Genomic DNA, 18724 nt, shown 5'->3' with positions numbered 1-18724 from the left:
CAGAATTAATGACGCACACCTGCAGCGTAGCAACCCACCTGTAAATGATGCATGCGCTGTTTCGACAAGTGTCGCAATTCGCCGTGTCTTGTCCTGTTCGGTAGGTGAGCCTGTATGATAAAAAAAAAGAGAGCAAGAGAGAGAGAAAGATGAAGGAAAGATGTGAGCATTAACAACCGTGGGCTATCGGCTAGCAGCCACATTTGTTTGGGTTGTTTTGGTACCACGAGTTGTTTATTCCCATCTGTCTGCAGTCTGCTCACATTCCCTTAATCAAGTGTCTCCTTGATCAGATTACCTGTTCTGTGGCACTGTCGGAGTAGCGAAATGCAGCATGCATCACGTGTAATGAGGAGTAAATATATCCTTACATTTTGTGCATTACTGTGCATCCATGTTGAGCTCTGATGCAATTCAATGCACCTGGTTTGAGAGTGCCCCCGGGGAGCATGACAGTCTCCAAGACAGTTAGTTGTATGGTGCAGCGTCGGCGTACCTAAAGAATCCGTGATCGCCTGCTTTATGAACTTGTCCCTTTCCTCCCGCCCACTTACAGTGTCGCAGCTTTGCAGGAGCAGGTTGCGTCGTGATGGTGACGACGGGAGGGGTCGCGTCTCAGCCCCACGTGTAATTGGCTGCAGTCACAGTAGCCCCTCACTCTGACGGATGATATGTGGAGGGGCCGGACCCCGGCGCTTCACCGCAGCGACCAAGCAAGAGGTGACCTCAACGGAGGAGCGGGAGCAGGCCGAGCGCGGCTGCTGATGGGAGCTCAAGGTCGGAGGGTTCATCCACCCTGCCCTGCTCTCATGGAGACAGTGCCTTGTTATCTGCTGGGTGGAACTGCTGGGGATTCGCTCGGATGACCAAAGCTCATGAACCTATATTTATAATTGCCACGTGTAAATATCACAGTTCTATTTCAGGGTGGAATATGCACCACTGGTGTTAAACCAGACAGTGACGGAGAGAACGCGACAGAGAGAGATAGAGGTGGGGGGGGCAGAAGCTTCTCCTCTCAAAGTCATTTCTCTAAGCTGACTGCTGGCATAAATCCAACACTGTGTTGTTTGCCCACGTCAGCCGTCCAGGGAGATGTCCTGCCCTCTCGTCTGCTTCACTGTCCACACCCCCCCCGCTGCCCCGCCGGCCTGAATGCTGCACACTATTTAACCTGCATGCCTGCAGAGGTAACGTGGGGGAGATCACAGTAGCTGATGCTGATACATCACTTGCATGTAAATAATCAGCCATCCATTTTCTGTTCCGCTTGTCCTTACTAGGGTCACGGGTGAGCTGGAGAGGGGCGGGGTACACTGTGGACTGGTCACCAGGCATTGTTATCTATTTACCGATTATCGTGACAGGCCCAGATAAAGAACAACTTCCTTTAAGCAAATTGAGGTACCTTTGACCATCTCTTGTGCGACTCACAACATTGCATTTTTATATTTCATCCTTTTTTCCATCACTTGTGTCCGGCCACAGCGCGGGGTCGTGCATGACAACTTCTGCTGGTGTTTGTTGACAAGTTAGTCACTTGGTTGCTGTTGGATGCTTGGCTGATGCTTGGCTGATCTGGCCCTGCCTCATCCAGACTCTACCTCCAGCGGACACAGATGAGTTGTGTTTGAGACCTCCAGTCTCCAATTAGGCTAACATTCATGTTTTATAAATATATGAAACGAGGGGGAGCTCTTTAAAACCTACTGTGAAGTCCAAAAAGTCAAAAACAAACTGGTCTACCGCTAATTTGTTTGCATTTTAAAACAATCTTTCCCATAGGAAATGTAATTGGAAGAAACTGACATGTTTTTTTTTTGGAACTAAAAGCTTGCATTTGGAAGTAAACCACTTTGGAGCTGTGCCAAAAATATTTCTCATTTTGTTCCATCCACCAGGTGTAACTCTGCAGGACTGCCATATGGAAAAGAGTACATTTATGAATGTAATATAGAACTTCACTATTTGTATTAAGAGGCATCAGTCATGGCTTCATGAAAATAGAACTAGCTATGCGTCTGCATACATTTGGGAAAGAGAATAATTAGTTTAGATTCACTTTCTGGCCTTTCATAAACATAAAGCAGCGTGGCACAGTGAGCCTCACCTCAGACGACGTCTTACAGCTGAGGAGTCCAATTCTGCCCCGTTTTTCTTTCTCCTGGAGCATATTTTTTTGACATTTTCTGCTCACCCCAGACTGTGTTTACTCTCTCACCGTAAGAACTGAAGTTAGCTGAGCAGGTTTGAAAAATATGTTTATCTTTATATTTTTCTCAAGCTGCTGCGCCTCCCTTGAAGTCTTCTGGCACCTCCCAGGGGAGGCCCGCCTGCCTTCATACTTTGAAACCTCCTGGCACTATGCACACGGCCGCCCCTCCCTACACGCAGAACATGCGCAAGGGGGCGCATGTGCTAAGGATGGAGGAGTAATCTGGCATTGCATTCGTGGTGTAATGGTACAGCTACTGCCTTTTAAGGCAGATGGAGCGGCCTCCATCCCAGCCCCCAACAGGGTTTTTTTTCTCTATTAATTTGTTACTTTGCACAAAAAATACTTTATTAAACTTTAACTATTAACTTTATATCACTCCAAAACATGCGTCCAAATCCAAATTCACAAAAGTCCAAATAACTTTTAGTCGGTCCTAAAGATGTGGTGAACACAGCTGCCCGCAGGGGCCCCCCAATGTGATCTTTTTCATGGAGCCCAGACTTCCCTACAGTCATTTTGTAATGAGGTGGTTGATTGGGGGTGAGAGTGAGCCCCAATTTGGCCAGGGGCGGCCCTGACTGTGCATTTCATGTTTATGACACCACACAATTCATTCAACCATTTTTGAGATCTTATGAGCTGAGGGTTCAAACCTTCCTGACTCCTAGTGGGACCACGCAGCGCCCTTTCACAATGCATGGAAGGTAGAAGAAGAAGTGCCTTTTCTTAATCCTTGGTGACAACAGAAAGGTTGGAAAGTTCACGATGGAAAGTGAGGCTCTCTGCCCTCTCTTTAATAACCCTGATGGAGGAGCACAGCAAAGGAAGCTGCAGCGTGTGGAGATGAAAGGCACGGCGTTATGAGGCTGCACTAATTGGGCCTTTAACAACCAAGAGAACCAAAAGAGAGCCGTGAGAGCGGGCCCGGCTTGTGCACTGAATATGGAATAGGCTTAAATACAATTTACCTTGTGTTGCTATAGGTTTTACAGATGGACCGTAATGATTCTTGCAATTGCTCCTGTAGTAACACCCTCATGGAATATATAGCTTGAGTACTTTATGAGGCTTGCTAACATTTAAAAAGGTACATCTTTTAATGAAACAAGGTGATAATGTTGCAGAGAGGATGATTGCACATACATTTGCTCTTACATTACAGTTAGAGTGACAGTGGTTACACGTACTGGAGAGGATAGCGGATACACCCCATTAGACCTTGAAGGCTTTTCTTGATGGAAAGGATGTTTTTACTCAACATCTTCTACTTGTTGATCTGAATGGCCCCTAATGGATGGAAGACATCATCCAGTCATCCAATTACCTGCTAAAGTGCATTCCCCAACTACTTGTATTCATCTGTCATGCCAGTTTAGGATAGCGCACTCCTCCCTTAAAGGGGAACTGAGGCCTTTCCATCCAAGTTTAATTCATGTTCATTGACTGGTGCAAATTGCCAAAATCAAACAGAATTATACATCGAACAGGAGATGCAACAAAGCACAGCACATTGGCTTCCATAATCGGACCGGAACACTGGAAGTATTTGTGCACTACCTGCCTTCTAAAGTAGTACCAGCTAGGGATGTCCCGATCCGAACTTCATGATCGAGATCGGCTGCTGATCTGCTGTATTTTGAAGATCGGCTCAAATAGGCGAGATCGGGCCAATCCGGTTGCCGTATAATGTTTGTAACTCTGGGTCACACACCAACATGGCAGGTGCGTTAAGGCGCCACAAAGCTGGTTGCCACTCGAATCCTGCCACCCGGAAGAAGAAGAAAACACAACACCACCATGCAGACATGTCCGAGGTGAAGTTACTTTCACGTTGGACATTGGGCTCTGTAGCTTTAGTTCCCCTGCACTGTGCCCGGACTGCTGTGTCATGGTGCGGGGAGCTCGCACGGGAAGTGCCGCTGTAACCGCTGGTTTTTTATACTAGGTACCGCCAATAAGTCCTACCCTAAAAGCATTTTGCATGCCCATTTTTTCCAATTTTATCTTTTATTGGATGGACTTTTATTGGATTAGGGACCTAACTCACAGACATTTGCTACAGAAGCCAAACAATATTGTTGGTCATGTTGTGCAATACAAAAGTAAATTCAGCAATACTTTGCTTGCATTATTTTTAATGCTTTGAAGATCTATTTTAATAACCATATTCAATTCCACAAATTCAACATGCTAATTCAACAAAAGCGTATTATTATTCTTTAAAAAATAGAAAGGATCGGTACCAGATCGGATCGGCAAGACTATAAAGAAAAAAATCGGATTGGATTGGAAGCCAAAAAATGTGGATTGGGACATCCCTAGTATCAGCAGGGCCGCCCCTCCCTACAGGCAAAACACAAGCTATGAGTAGGGCCCTACAGGCCAATTGGGGTGCCATTTTGTGCAAGGGGCGCATTCTTAAATGAGCAAAAGATGTCCATCACCGCTGTGAGGCATAGCGAACCAGGTCAGCCGAGAAAAGAAACGAGTAATCTGACATCCCTGGTGGTGTAATGGTACAGCTGCTGCCTTTTAATGCAGGAGGCTCCATCTCAGTCCTGGGGCCCCATCTGTAAAAATGTATGTGGAATTCTGACTGAAAGTCTGCGTACGCCAGAAACCCCAAAATATCCGTACGGACAAAAATATTCAGAGTCATAAAAAGTGGCGTACGCACACATTCACATAATTTGTGGTTCTTACGCAACTCCGCCTCAAGTCACGCTTTTTCCACACCTCCACTTCACCACAGGAGGTCAATGCAAAGTGACTCATGAATGTGGCGTCCATACTGTATTTAAAGGGCCCTGATTGCATTGTTTTCATGACCGCTGTCATTCAGCATCACGGCTGGCGGGAAGACGACGAGGACGAAGAAGCGGACTTTCACAGAAATGGAGGTGGATATACTGGAAAAAATATCACATTTGGAAGACACAGCAGTGGCATAACAAATGAAACCAAGACTGAGTGACAGCATGTCCGCCGTAATTGGTGTGAATGGAGCAGGGCGAACCGAGGCAAACTAAAATAAAAAACATTTAAAAAAGTGGTTCCGCACGCGGGCCTGACACTGTCCACACAAATAAAGGTGGTGGTTAGACAAACCAATGTTGCTATTGAAGACATACATGACATTTGCAGCAAAGAACTGTCTTATTTGTTGGACAAAATTGTCCAAAGAAAAGCAAGAAATGAAGCACTGAGGACATATTAGCTGCGTCTTGGAAACTTAAACCCAATACACAGTAATTATTTAATTGACAATATTCATCAAACACCTCATATTCTCATGATTCTAAAATAAAATGATAAAATATTCAAGCACTGCGTTGTGTTTTCCATGTATCTTTTAGTCCAGATACTACCTGGTGCGTAATAAGACAAATGACAGCCGTCGGTGTCATGTCAAATAACAGCACTTTCCACAAATGTTTGTAAGTCAGTAACAGCGTGATGTATTCATGCAGTGATGGCTAAATCCTTATGGGCTTCCGTTGCATGTTTACTTCTAACAAATGACTTCACTTCACCACTTAACATGTGCGTCGCCTTGTTGCCATATGTGAGCTACAGCGGTGCCGTCCCGGTGCTCACATTCTCACGCCAGGTTGTGGTTTTACAGATCGCATACTTTGCGTGGAGAACGGCATATGCAACGTTTGGGCCCTGTTTTGTACGCAAGCTTTATAGATGAGACCCCTGGACTATTTTTAACACAGCGGCAACATCGCCTATGTAAATGGTGCACGGCGGGATGCAAGGACGATTACGGCTCTGATGCGACGCTATAAATGAGGTTAAAGTTTGTGTTTGAAAGCCACTCACCCCTCTCTCTGTGCTTCACCTTTCTCGAGCTCCTGAATAACTCCAAGTAGGACCTTGATGGTCTCCTGGCTGGAGTTGATGAGAGTCTCCATCGCCTGCAGCTGTGCTTTGATATCCTTGTCTTCAGATAAAGGAATTATATGCTGGCCGGTCCCCACCCCTGGTGTTCCGGTCTTCCCCGCAGGTAAGCCCTCGCCCATCCCAAGCGTTTGCTGGAGTTTGGATGACGCCGACGCGTGCCTCGTCCGACAGTGTCCTTGCGACTGCGCCGAACATTTGCCACTGTGGGGAAGTGTCTGGGACTGCTGCTCGCTCAAATGCGGTGGTCCCTTCTTTCTTTTACAAGCCTTGGAGGGGCTTCCGAAAGACTCCACTTGTGTCAAAGAATTCCATGCGACAGGGCCCCTGCCCTTCGCAAACTCCGAGTTAGCCAGCAGACTCTTGGAGGAAGCACCAGTGTCCATATCGTCTCGGGGTAATCCTTTATGTTTGGTCCTTGTTCCGCAATCCCGGTGCTCCGGTTCACTTTTGGAAGCGGGGTTGTTCAGACGTGACTCATGTGAGAAATGGGAGTCTGAACAGGAGGGTCCATCCACACAGTTGGAATCACAAATCAAATCCTCTGCATCGCTGCTGTCATCTGTGTGGTGAAGCAAAACCTTAGTCTGCCCCACAATCTTACCCTTGCACTTAGAGGACACCCCGATGGGTTGTCCGTCTTCCCCGACCGCTTTTATATCACTCAAAAAGCCATTGTTTTGTCCTCTGTAGTCTTCCACCAAAGCGGCGTGCTTAAACGTGTGTCCCTTTTTCCTCTCAAAGGGAAAAGTCTTGTATCGTTTAGTCAGGTCTGGTGACGTCTGCACACCAGTGCTCCTGGTCACATTTGGAATGGAGCGTCTGGCAGGCATGGTCATGTACTGCCGGTGTGTCACTTTACAGGAAATGGATCTGGAGTGTTTCCCTCTGTGCTCCTTCTGCGCGTCGCAGATATCCTTAAAACGCACCTGCAGGGCCTTGTTTTTCTTCTTCACCTGCTGCCCGGAGTGTGCATCGAGGTTGTGTGCAAGGTCCGTGTCGGAATCTGATTCATCGGTGTCTGACACGACGATGCTTTTGGCGTCGTCTTTACTCACCATAGTTCCTAAAAAGGAAGACAAACAATCAAATGAGTATGTTTCTGCATTACAATGGAAGAAAAAGACAATTTGTTCTGTGGGTACAAGTGTAGCTGAATCCAGCACTTTGCTCAAAGTTTGTGTACGCGACACACACAAAGGCCTCAAAATCAGGTCTAAGTACGCCATAGTCTTGCGCTTTTCTACCTTCAAGGTCCTCAAAGCGCATTGACACTGTTAGCACATGTACCCACAGGAGCAACTGGGGGCTCAGTAAGTAGCAGTCCAGGGATAGAGCATCAACAATGAAGAAGCTAAAAACACTCTGATAAAAAAACACGCAATGAAAGAAATGCATGTAAAAGTAGTTCACAGCAATTAGTGATGAATGCCAAAAAATAAGAACATTCACATAACATGACCTCAACAGCTCACATCTGTGGCTAAAAAGAAGAAAACGCTATAATATGTTACTCTCTCAATGAATGCTTGAGGAAGGTGGAATTAAGGAGGTTTGAAGAAAAAGTTTATCTTGGAGATGTGAGGCGGAGGGTTTCAGGGTTTTAACGACTACACTGGCTTCTAATAACACCTGAATACGGGCTGCGGAATACAAGACTTAGCCTTCTGCTTACTCATACCTGCGGTTTCCTGCATTGTTTCTCTTCCAGTGCAGTATTACTTCACCTGCTAAGGTGGGAGGGACTATCTGGAATTGTTGGTTGGCCTTGGTGGAGGTCTGAGCTCTTGAGGGGATCTCATTGTTCACATTTATGTGGTCTCTTTGCTTCCAAGCAGTTTAATTGCTCCCCAGCTTAGATCTGCTTCAGATGTTTTTTTCTTTCTTTCATATAAATGCGGCAGTGTTGCAATGATAAACCACACTGTGTTTCCATTCAGTGGCTCTTTAGGCCTCAATTCAAAGAGGCGGTGGTGTCTTCGCTCTTCTCTTTGGAGCTGCCCATACCTCACGTTAACATGATGTTCATCTGCTGAGTAACACTCCAACTCATGACGGTTTGACTTCATGTCATTTATGTCTTATTAACTGCAGCACGTCTACTGTCTTCTCTGCTGTGCTACACTTGCTTATGCTACACTTGCATGGTCACCTCTTATATACAACATTTCATTAGACCAGGGGTGTCAAAAGTGTGGGGCAAGAAAACTTTAAAAAAAACAGCAAAAAATGAAGAATCTGCAGTAATTTTACATGAATAAAGTCAAAATATGAAGAGAAAAATGTTGCAATATGACGAGTAAAAGTTGTAATTTAACGAGAATAAGGAGATAATATTATGAGGAAAAATAACGTCTTTTTAGGAGCATAAAGTTGAAATATTAAACAATGAACATGTTGTATATTTTTCTGAAGTCAAAGTGAGAAACAAAAAAATACAATTGAAATTTTTAGTGAGTTAGGTTGCAGAAAAATGTTGCGAGAGTAAAGTCAAACTTTTATGGGAATAAATTAATAATATTATGGGACGAAAATGTACAAGGAGGAAGTTGAAATAGAAACCAAAAACAGCAGAAATGGAAGAAACAGTTGTACTTTTAACAGAATAAAGTCAATACATTGAGAAAAAAGTTGTATTCTAACGAAAAAAAGAGGTTAGAATAAACACGTACCATTATGAGGGAAAATATCATTTTAGTAGCATAAAGTTGAAAGATGTTATTTTTTTTATTTTAATATTATGAGAAAAAAATAGGTTAGGTAAAAACGTATTATAATATAGGAATATTATGGGAATAAGGTCAATATTATGAGAAGAAAATTTACAGAAAGTTCTAATATTTGGAAAACTACAAAAAAACAAAAGCAAAAGTGAGTGGAAAAAGAGCAAAGCCTGAAGTTTATGATAATAATACGCTTTCTCCCCCATGTCACAAAGCGGAGATGCATTGTTGTATTTGAAATACAGCATAAATACGTAACTTCTCAAAGTGGCCCTTGCATCCTTTCATTTTCAGGATGCAAAAGGTTTGGACACCCCTGCAGGTCACCAAATGGTATGTTCCTAAGACATGTTTGGGCTTACATGACAATCTCAGTGTCTTAGCAAAGTCATGCAATATTTTTACTTCGGGGGAAAGACCATACTGCAGCTGAGGCCTCACATCTATGCTTGTGCACCAGGGCCCACCTGCGCACTGTGGAGTTCCCCAGGGTGACATTGCTGTCATCATGTAGACATCCAGTCTCAGCAATATTGAGCAAAGTGATCGACTGAGATGCCAAATATAAACTCTTGCACTGGGCTATCACCAATCCGTGTAGTCTGACATTAAACTTGAACTGGCCGCAGGCCACTTTCTGAACTTTTTTAATAAGGCGTGCGTCACTTCAGCGCAAAACTTGAAAGCAAATGCACATACACTAGTTTGTACAAATATGCAGAATTTCTTCACGTCATCTTTCAGAATCAAGTCACGTCTTTGCGTTGTGTTATTGTGCTGAATGTTCTGATTGCACAAATAATCTCAAATTGAAACAAAGCATTGTGTGTTTAGCTAAGGTTGTCATACGCGCACGGTGAAAGGATGAATTCAAAGGGAGTGAATGTCCGAGCGGATCACATTTAGTAGGACGGCGTCAAACAAAAAAGCAGCTTGCTCATCATTTACATGTAAGACAAGACGCCAAGCCATGATTACACCAGGATGGATTTCATTTATGGCCATGCAAATGCAAGTCATTCGCAAGAAGCTTCTCAGACAGCAATCAAGTTGAATCATTGGGAGACGATGTAAATCTGCCAACAGTGACTACAGTGTATTCTCCGCGGCTATTTTTCACATACAATTGTTAGAAACATAGCAGAACCAGTGATAGGTGCTAAAGTTTGGAATTGTAAGGCCTTCATGGATGATTAGAAGATCAATCACACACTGAAAGAAGTGTTACAAAACAACAGAGGAAAACATTTCCACATTCGGCGCACGCAGCTGACACCGTCGTCTACGACGTCCTGATTCCTTAGGCAGGTTCTGCAACGCAAGGACAAAGACATCCACTGACATCCAACTACCACAGCATCACCACAGCACAGTGAGACACCACAACATGACCCAGCGGCCATACACAACAGTGTGCGGGCAAGGACGCCCCCCAGAGGGATCCCAGAAAGAGCACTGTATAAGTTGACTATGAGGCCCAGTATCTTCTGAAGACAAGCGTGTGGTTTTAGTACGTATTTAATCTGGCTCTGAAACTATCCAGCTAATGCGTAAGCACATCACACAATTTAAGTACATTTTCAACATGTTAATGTAAATATCATGAACCAATAAAATAAGTCGCAATTGTCATCGTTTAATCGCTTGTTGTGTAAACACGTCTTGGCACTACACGTTGCAGTGTAAAACGTATAGTAAATAACAAAATACTCTAAGATAGCATTCTTTAGTGAAACCATTGTACTCACGTGAAAAGGGATGTACATTTAGAAGATCTTCAGCAGCTTACCAGAAAAATCTTTCATCGCTGTCCTCGTCCTCCTCCTGGGAACTCAAACAACTAAAGTTGTCCTCTTGAGCATCAGAACCGAGCAGCCCCAAAAATTCCCTCGCCACACATGGCGCTAGTCTCTCTCCCTCTTTCACTGTTGCTCCCAGCGCCACCGCGAGTCTAAATCAGCCGAAACCCGCCAATGACAGTGGACCTCCCGACACCGCTCCACGCTGCCACGCTCCACCGGCAGACCTGAGCAAAAGCCGCTAGATCGGTCGCCTTCAACCCGAAAGCCGCATCACATGCACCTCTCCACGCCTCCTGACTGCTCCAAACCACACAGGGTGCCACGAGACCAGACTGTGGTCAGGGTGCGAAGCACGAGAAAAAAGTGCCTGCTAATACACCAGAAATGACCGTAGTCCCATTTTTTATAAGCTTTTTTTGCTGATATTGGATCAGGACACCCCTAAAGGATACCACCAGTTTTTAGGACATCCCAAAGAAAATGCTTTACATTCTTGTACTGTGTCATTGCCCTGACAAAAGTGATCAAAAGACGACTATTGATGATGTTCCTTTTGGTTTATACGTGCAAAAGCGTGTATTTGTGTATCCCTCCTGAATAAGAGCACTTGAGCGTGAGTGCAGATTCCTTGGGACCGATGCCACGTGTTTCACCTTGCAGACTGTCCGCTGCCACCTAACCTCGATTCAAACTGTTAATGCATTTAGAGAGAACGATGTTTCATCTTGTGTGAAACCCAGCGCGGCCTGAAGTCACCGCAATGAATTGAGGCCCCGATGAGGATAAAACCGCAGCGTCGCTCATCCTCATTATGCACCAACAATATAGTCTGCTCTATCTCATGAATTTACACTTTGAAAACGGGAGCAGCTGAATGTTGTCGTGGGGTGGGTGGGGGGTTTGGTATTGGTTCAAAAGCACTGCCTGACATGCAAGTTGATTTCAGTATAAGTTGCCTGTCGGAACCAATCTCATGGATAGAACATTCTGCTTTGAGCTCGATACCACATGGGATCCTACTATTTCACTGGCAAAAAAAAAAAATGCCAATCTCACAGCACTTAAGGGGTAATCACTTTGGCACAACGTCCCCTCCGAGCACACAAAGTGTCTCATGTAGTCATAAAAATCATGTGAAGCAGCCAAGCGGTGATCGCACAAAAGGAATTGGAAAAAGATCTCCTCCCTAAAGACTTAATGAAGGATACATCCTGATAGCTGGACAAGAATCTCCTTGTCGGCCTTCCAAACCTTGCTCCTCCTTCCTCCTCAGAGCAAGCTGTATCTCTGCTAATGACCCGTGGTCCTTCCCTGATTTGGCCTGGACTATGCAAAGGATTATGAGTAATGCATTGACTCTAAAATTGCAAAAGTAATCCTCTGAAATCTCCTTATGTGCGCTGGCAGACCACGTTGTCTGTTGCAATTGCCCTCCGCTTCTTTGTGCCAAAATACTGAATGTAGCAGGGTTAAAAATATACACCTTCAGCTATAGTGCACTGGGTGATTCATCGTGACCTCTATGTTGCGTAAACTCTTCAAAAGGAAAAAAAGGGATGCCAATTGGATAGAGGAGGGGGGGTTACAGCTGTTTTCCAAACTATGGGAGGTTCAGAACTTTGCTGACTCATGATTTCAGCACTGTCCCGAGCATAGAAAGAAAGAAAGAAGCAGCTTAGCTTGTGTGGCCGTATATCCTTGTCATCCTATGTGGATGTTTACATAGGATGACCCCGTCTCGCCTTTCTTATTCATGTTTAAGTCATGCTATTACAGTGAAATGTCGTCACTAGGGCTACCCTACGCCACACAAGGTTGTGTCCTACCCTCTCCCCTACCCCCCACTCCAGTTCCCGTGCAGTGTAGTCATTTTGCATGCAGCGAGTGTTTTCTTGCATACATTTCAGAGTGTGACATTGCACCAACGATGCCTTCACAAGTGCACTGTAAAGGACAAGCTGTAAGCGTCCATAAGGTGCTGTTGCAGCTTCCCACCATGTAGTCTAAGATTTCTGTGCTCTCACACACACGGACACACACTTATTCCAGGTGGTGTGCAGAGTTAGTGGCGTCTATTCAGTATGCATGCAGGCTACGCTTGTGAAAGTTTGCTCCATCACATTGTTTTGGAAGATTTATCACCAAGCAGTGCCAGAGACAATATCCTTGGAAAGAAGTAGAGGTCAGAGAGGGTGAGTAAGAAATTAAACCCACTATGGAATTAAATGCACTCTCCTAATATTGTGGACGTCTTTTAAAATGTTGACGTTCTTCACACCCACGCTGTGCATCACCCTGATGAATCCGCCGAGCAACACGGGGCTGGGCTACGAGCACACCAGCCAACCTGATGATGGAGTGTGATGCGTATCTGGATTTATGTAACAAGTGCAAAAGAAAATGCTGAGCCAGTCAAGTGCGTTTGGCACCTTGAAGCCCCGACACCCCCTCCCCCTTTCCTGTGTTTGCCATCATTTCAGGTAAGGATGTGACGTGCTCGGAAAAGAGAGGGGAGAGAAGGCAAATAAAAGCGCAGCTTTGTATGTACTGATGCGGTACCCTTGAGGTTCCCAGATCACGCCTAATCAGGCATAATAACTCCCAAACCACCCCGCTCGTGTCGGCCTTGAGGACCACATAACTCACTCCGTATAAATGTGTCACAAAGCACTTAAATGCGGAGGTCCTCCCTCACAAATGGCAGTCCGTACTGGTCAATTAATAGCTGCCGCTAATGAACACTCATCAGTATTCCTGGCCTCCCACAGGTACAGCATACTTGATGATCAGTGTTATTACATGGAATTAAATGGTGCATGTGTGCTTTGGAATACATTGTCATTAGAGGGCTGAGAAAGCTTGCACTGGATGCAGAAATGCCCCCTCCCTCATGTATGAGTCCACAAACACACAAGCAGAGACAGCATTTTATGATCATTCATGCATCCACATAAGTTCTTCTTGAAGCGTACAACTCAAGGAGGATTCGCAACTACCTACCTTGAGACGCAGATCACAGGTGAAAAGGACAAGGGAGCGCCGATCCCCTGTGTTCCAGGTGTCCATCCGTGCGTTCGAGGTCGTGTCCAGCTCTCACAGGCTGCGGGAGGACCGAGAGACAGGCAGCCGGTGCAGTCACAGCTGGAATAGTTGTGGCAAATCCGGCAAAAGATTTTAGATGATGGGATCGCGCAAAGCAGACAGACATTGCCTCTTGATAGCTTTTATGCTCTTCCCTTCATACAGCGCTCTCTCCAGCAACACTGACACTCACTCAACTCACCGGGAATAGGTACTCACAGCGGAGATCTCCATCTCGCGGTGCTGCTGCTGCTGCTGCTGCTGCAATCCATGTGCATTCATGATTGAGTGGAAGTGTGTATGTGCAAAGGAGGACGGCAGGGAGAGGGTGGGCTGGTGGGTGTGTGCATGTGGCACGGGGGGAGGCAGAATGAGGAGGAGGAGTGCAGGGAGAGAGGCGGGCAGCACAAAAGCTGGTGGGGAGAGTCCAGTCGGCGGTCCGCATCACTGGTGAAGACCCCCTTAACTTGTCCTCCACAGGCCAGCTGTTTTGACACTGAGCTGTTATGTAATCCAAAAGGGCTTCAGAAGACAGCAGTGAGAAGAGGAGAGGGGATAAAGAGAAGGGGAGGGGGCGCAAAATCATAATGCATTGTGCTTTTAATTGGATGGCTCCCGCTCACCCACTTCCAACCCGCCACCGCCGCCCGTCTATGCATCTGACACATTGTTTATGAGAGGTATTGAAAAGGGTGCTGAATCGAGCTCTGGCGCCGCACAAAGTGGTGGCGGGGAGGGGGGGGCCGGGGCCGAAAAGAGGAAAAGGGATCCAGCACAGCAGCAGTCTTAATGAGACTCGGCGACGAGTGGGGGAATTAAATCATGTAATGTGAGAAAGTAATAGAGACAGCGAGTCCGGGAGAAAGAGAAAGGCACTGGTGCTCTGGTAACTGGGCAGTGTTGATTTAGCAGGCACCTTTATGTCTGTTAGGAGCCTGCAAATGCATTCCTTTGCTCTGTGACATCAAGGTGGATACAATCCTGTCAATAGACGCAGCGAGTAAACACATCTGCATCAATTATAAATAGATAACAGGGGTCACCCTAGCATTTTTTGAAGCTGTGGTGGTGGGCTGCATGGGAGGGCGGACTGCCACCGCTGTGTCATGCCGCTGCTGTGTCAGAATTTTTTGGAATGACAAATAGCAATTTTTATGGCATTTACTTATTTATTTATTTACTTATTTATTTATGTTTTTCAACAACCAGCAGGACATGAACCGAAAACATTGCAGTACTGTTAATTTAATGGCAAAGCTGCTGAGAGCACTTAAAGTGAAAGACTAAAATGTTGAGCCTCCTTTTGTTACCTGACCTATTTAGGCAAATTGTACTACGTGACTAGTAAAAGTAGTAAAACTACAAGATTTTCTAATATTTCACACAAACCTAAACTGAATTTGATGCCTGCTTCAGAGTAATATGAATGCTTGGGAAATGAACTGTTCAATGATATATATATATATATATATATATATATATATATATATATATATATATATAATATAAACAGTATCAATTCAGAGTCCAGTGTTATGATGACAACTACTTTGACAAAAACAAAGTAGAGGTGATCTCTTTGTGTTGTACATGACTACCAACATTTCAATTGCACTTTATTTACAAAGCACATCTGCACTCAGCGTGCTCCTTTGCCATTAAATACAGGTGTCATGTTTGAATAGAACACAAATAAAATACCAAGAGGTGAAGCAAATGTTCTACAGTGAGCTACTCAACATCAGCTGGTGAGCTACTGCTAGCCTACGAGCTACCTGTGATAGCATCGCTGTCTAAACCTGTACACACTACGTGTTTCAGGTGCACAACTTTGACACACAACTAGTGTTTTGAGGCCAAGCCATAAGTATTATAATGATAACAAGAGAGCAAGATTGTTAAGTAACACCTTAAAAAAGTAAGTTGTGATGATGATCGATGATTCGTGTATCCCATGAACGTAATAGCCACTTGTAGCTCAAAAGCGAGTGAGCTAGATGCTGCCAGCCAGGCATGTAAACAAACTGTGACTCCACACCTGTCACCTACACCCATCTTGCATAAATGCAAGATGGCTCAATGCACCTGATAGGACTCGGTTACTTTAAGCCTTAAAGCAACCTTAATAGCAACGCTTTGCACTCACACAGTGCTCCTATCATGTCCCTTACAAAGAAAATATCAGGCTGCCAGAAGAGAAAAGACAGAGAGGAGAGGAAATGAAAGCTAAAAGTGGACAGTCAAATGCTTACCAAGTTTACAGTGGAACCTCGGTTAGCGTCCGCCCCGGTTAGCCTGTTTTGCAGTGAAAGTTGTTTTGCGTACATTTTCTGAGTAGCATACAATAAATGCTTTCTGCATGTAAAGCTATAATTGTAAAACTATAAAAATGTGTTTTGTGCTAACATTGTTGGCTTTCTGAAAGGGATTCATTAGATTTACATGATTTCTTATGGGACAAATTGATTTGGTTAACGTCTGTTTTGGTTAGAGTCGACCCTTCTGGAACGAATTAATGACGCTAACCAAGGTTCCAATTGTATTTTCAAAGAAAGGTAAGTTCAGTCCAGATGTTAGAGCACATTATGACTGATGAAAAACCATGATTTGAAATGATACCTCCTAAGTTTCATGAAAACTGGGCATGAGGGGGTATGTTCAGGAGGCTTATGTGTTAGGGGCTCCTCAGAGAATATATTACAGCTGAAAATTGTATTTCCTAGTGCATATTTTGTGGAGTTGTCTAATCACCCCAAACTCTGTTTACTTGCTTATTGTAGGAACTAAAAACTAATATAATACTACTAATTTGGCCTTTGACATAACAGACGTTGGCTTGGCAGGCTTGAAAAATGTGTTTTTCTTTCTATTTCCTCATGCTGCTTCGCATCCCCTGAAGTCTTGTGGTGCCCACCAACGGAGCCTTGCCTCACATTTCGAAAACGCTTCTTTTATTTCTTTCTAATTTGACGTACTTGGGTGCTAACGTCAAGTTATGTTTCTGCAAATGGTGTTTTTATTTAACATTGCCGCGTTCCCCATGCATGCTACCATCGCCCCCAACTGACGCTGCTAACACTTCAGTAACTCAGCTACAGAAAAGGGAGCCTCCTGAGATGGGTGATGGTGCTGGGTTAGCTATGTGTTTTATACAGAAGCCAATGTAGTGGGAGACTGCTGGATCCTGCAGTCTGATCATTCGTTGCATGATGATATGAATACAAAACACGTGCTGGACATCGACATAAAAACGTCAGAAACACTTCCATCCAGGTGGCGTCCTGTCTCTGATACAGCCTGAGGTATGATGCAACTTGTCATATCATAAACGACTTGCATCTCGATTTGGACTTTGACATCGGTGACTCGGGAATTGATTCTGATGACTTGAAAATACTGTACACAAGTATTGAGGAATGATGTGTCATTATCTTTATTGCCATATTGAATTGAAATATGAATCATTGGTGAATGATATCAACTACTTTGATTACCTGTAAACATTGAAGCTGAATGTGAAATACTAATCATTCTTATTTAGCATAGTAGTTTAAAGGTTTACCAGTTACATTTGTATACTGTATGTATGTTATATGTTTTATAGTAAGAGATAGATCATGTCAACTTAGAACTTGCATGCTGAAAAAGCGCGTGCACCCCCGATATCCATGTACAATGTCCATAAATACTCAAATACTTCATAAAGACAGTGAATATATATTTTCTATATTTATAGTAGGAAGTTTTAAAAGTAGCTCGCCAGCTGAAAAAGTGTGAGCATCCCTGATGTAGAGTCTCGAAAATGTCAAGCCTATGACTTCAGACTTGACTCGACCTGCCTTGTCTTGACTTGGACTCACGCGTCCTTACTTTAGACCTGACTGGAGCCTTTCAAAACACTGACTTTCTCCCACCCCTGGTTATAGTTCCAATACTACCTCAGAGCTTGGTTGCAGTGATCCAACACCAACTAAACACTAACTAAATCATGTTTTCCCTAATGAGCGTGGCAGCAGAAGTGACAACTGGACACCTCATTGACCGTTTTGCTAAATCCCATTTCTTCCACCATTATTATTGACTCGCCACAGGCTAGAGTAGGAGCAACCTCATATATGCAAAAGGACCCCCCAAGCCCAGTACCGGCTGATGACTGTCAGTTTAACCATTCATTATGCGTGGAGAGCTGGAGCCTCGAGGCCCTTGCAAATTGCAGACTTCACGCTCCGGTGAAACAGAGGAATGTGCATTTGAATGAAGACGTTGCATAAAAGATCGAAGGAGAGTTGCGGAAGTTCCGACTCAAACGCTATTCTATTTCGGAGCTCATTCTCCACGCTGTTCTCTGGGGAACGCCTTGGTCTCAAAGGTGAATCGTTCTCTCACATTTGCAAAACATCCCAAGGTGGAGTTGGAATGTTTCTATTAGCATATGAAATAGAAAAGCAGTGAACATACATTTTTATCTCAACTGTTTGTCTGTGTTTTCCTACTGTATGCTGCAAGCTCAAGGGGATGAGGACAAGGATGATCAGTGAAAATCGCAAACTTCAATAAACAAAGGCTGCTTCCTCTTCCAACTTGTAGCTTGTATCTGACACCGTGGATTAGATACATGGCGCTTGTAGACAGGCTTAGAAAGGATCATTACAGAGTACGTATGGGGAGCTTGTTACTGGTATTTCCCAGCTGACCTGGGAACGCCTCGGGATCTGCCGGGAGGAGCTGGATGAAGTAACCGGGGAGAGGGAAGTCTGGACTTCCCTGCTTAGGTTGCTGCCCCCGCGATCCGACCTCGGATAAGCGTAAGAAGATGGATGGATGGATGGATTTCAGAGCGCCCTACAGTGCTGCTAACATTCGCATCTCCTAAAACTGCGTCCTGTTGACTTTGTCATTTTTCCATGACATTATATTCAATTATAAAAGTCTTGCTGCAGGTTAAATCATAGCCTTAAAGCCATAAAATGTGTCCTATTAGGGTCTTTTGGCCA

At 44.5% G+C, this 18724-nt stretch overlaps 1 protein-coding gene across 4 annotated transcripts in view; it reads right to left on the bottom strand.

Annotated features, from left to right (window-relative positions):
* Positions 1 to 14197, bottom strand: part of insyn2ab (inhibitory synaptic factor 2Ab) — a 42934-nt gene extending 28737 nt beyond the window's left edge. For 3 of the 4 annotated variants that reach the window (XM_054799142.1, XM_054799141.1, XM_054799139.1), the window contains exons 1-4: positions 13933 to 14197; positions 13650 to 13790; positions 6047 to 7190; positions 39 to 110 (exon numbers count right to left, since the gene is read on the bottom strand). In XM_054799142.1, coding sequence (XP_054655117.1) covers positions 39 to 110; positions 6047 to 7185 — 1211 coding nt within the window. In that variant the 5' untranslated portion in view covers positions 7186 to 7190; positions 13650 to 13790; positions 13933 to 14197. The remainder of the gene's footprint in view (positions 1 to 38; positions 111 to 6046; positions 7191 to 13649; positions 13791 to 13932) is intronic. The other variant, XM_054799140.1, reaches the window with a different exon arrangement.
* Between the last annotated feature and the right edge of the window lie 4527 nt (positions 14198 to 18724).

This window comes from Dunckerocampus dactyliophorus, chromosome 14 (genome assembly GCF_027744805.1).
Source record: "Dunckerocampus dactyliophorus isolate RoL2022-P2 chromosome 14, RoL_Ddac_1.1, whole genome shotgun sequence".
Classification (NCBI taxonomy): Eukaryota; Metazoa; Chordata; class Actinopteri; order Syngnathiformes; family Syngnathidae; genus Dunckerocampus; species Dunckerocampus dactyliophorus.
The sequence above is the reverse complement of the archived record's forward strand: the minus strand, read 5'-3'. Positions and strand labels throughout refer to the sequence as shown.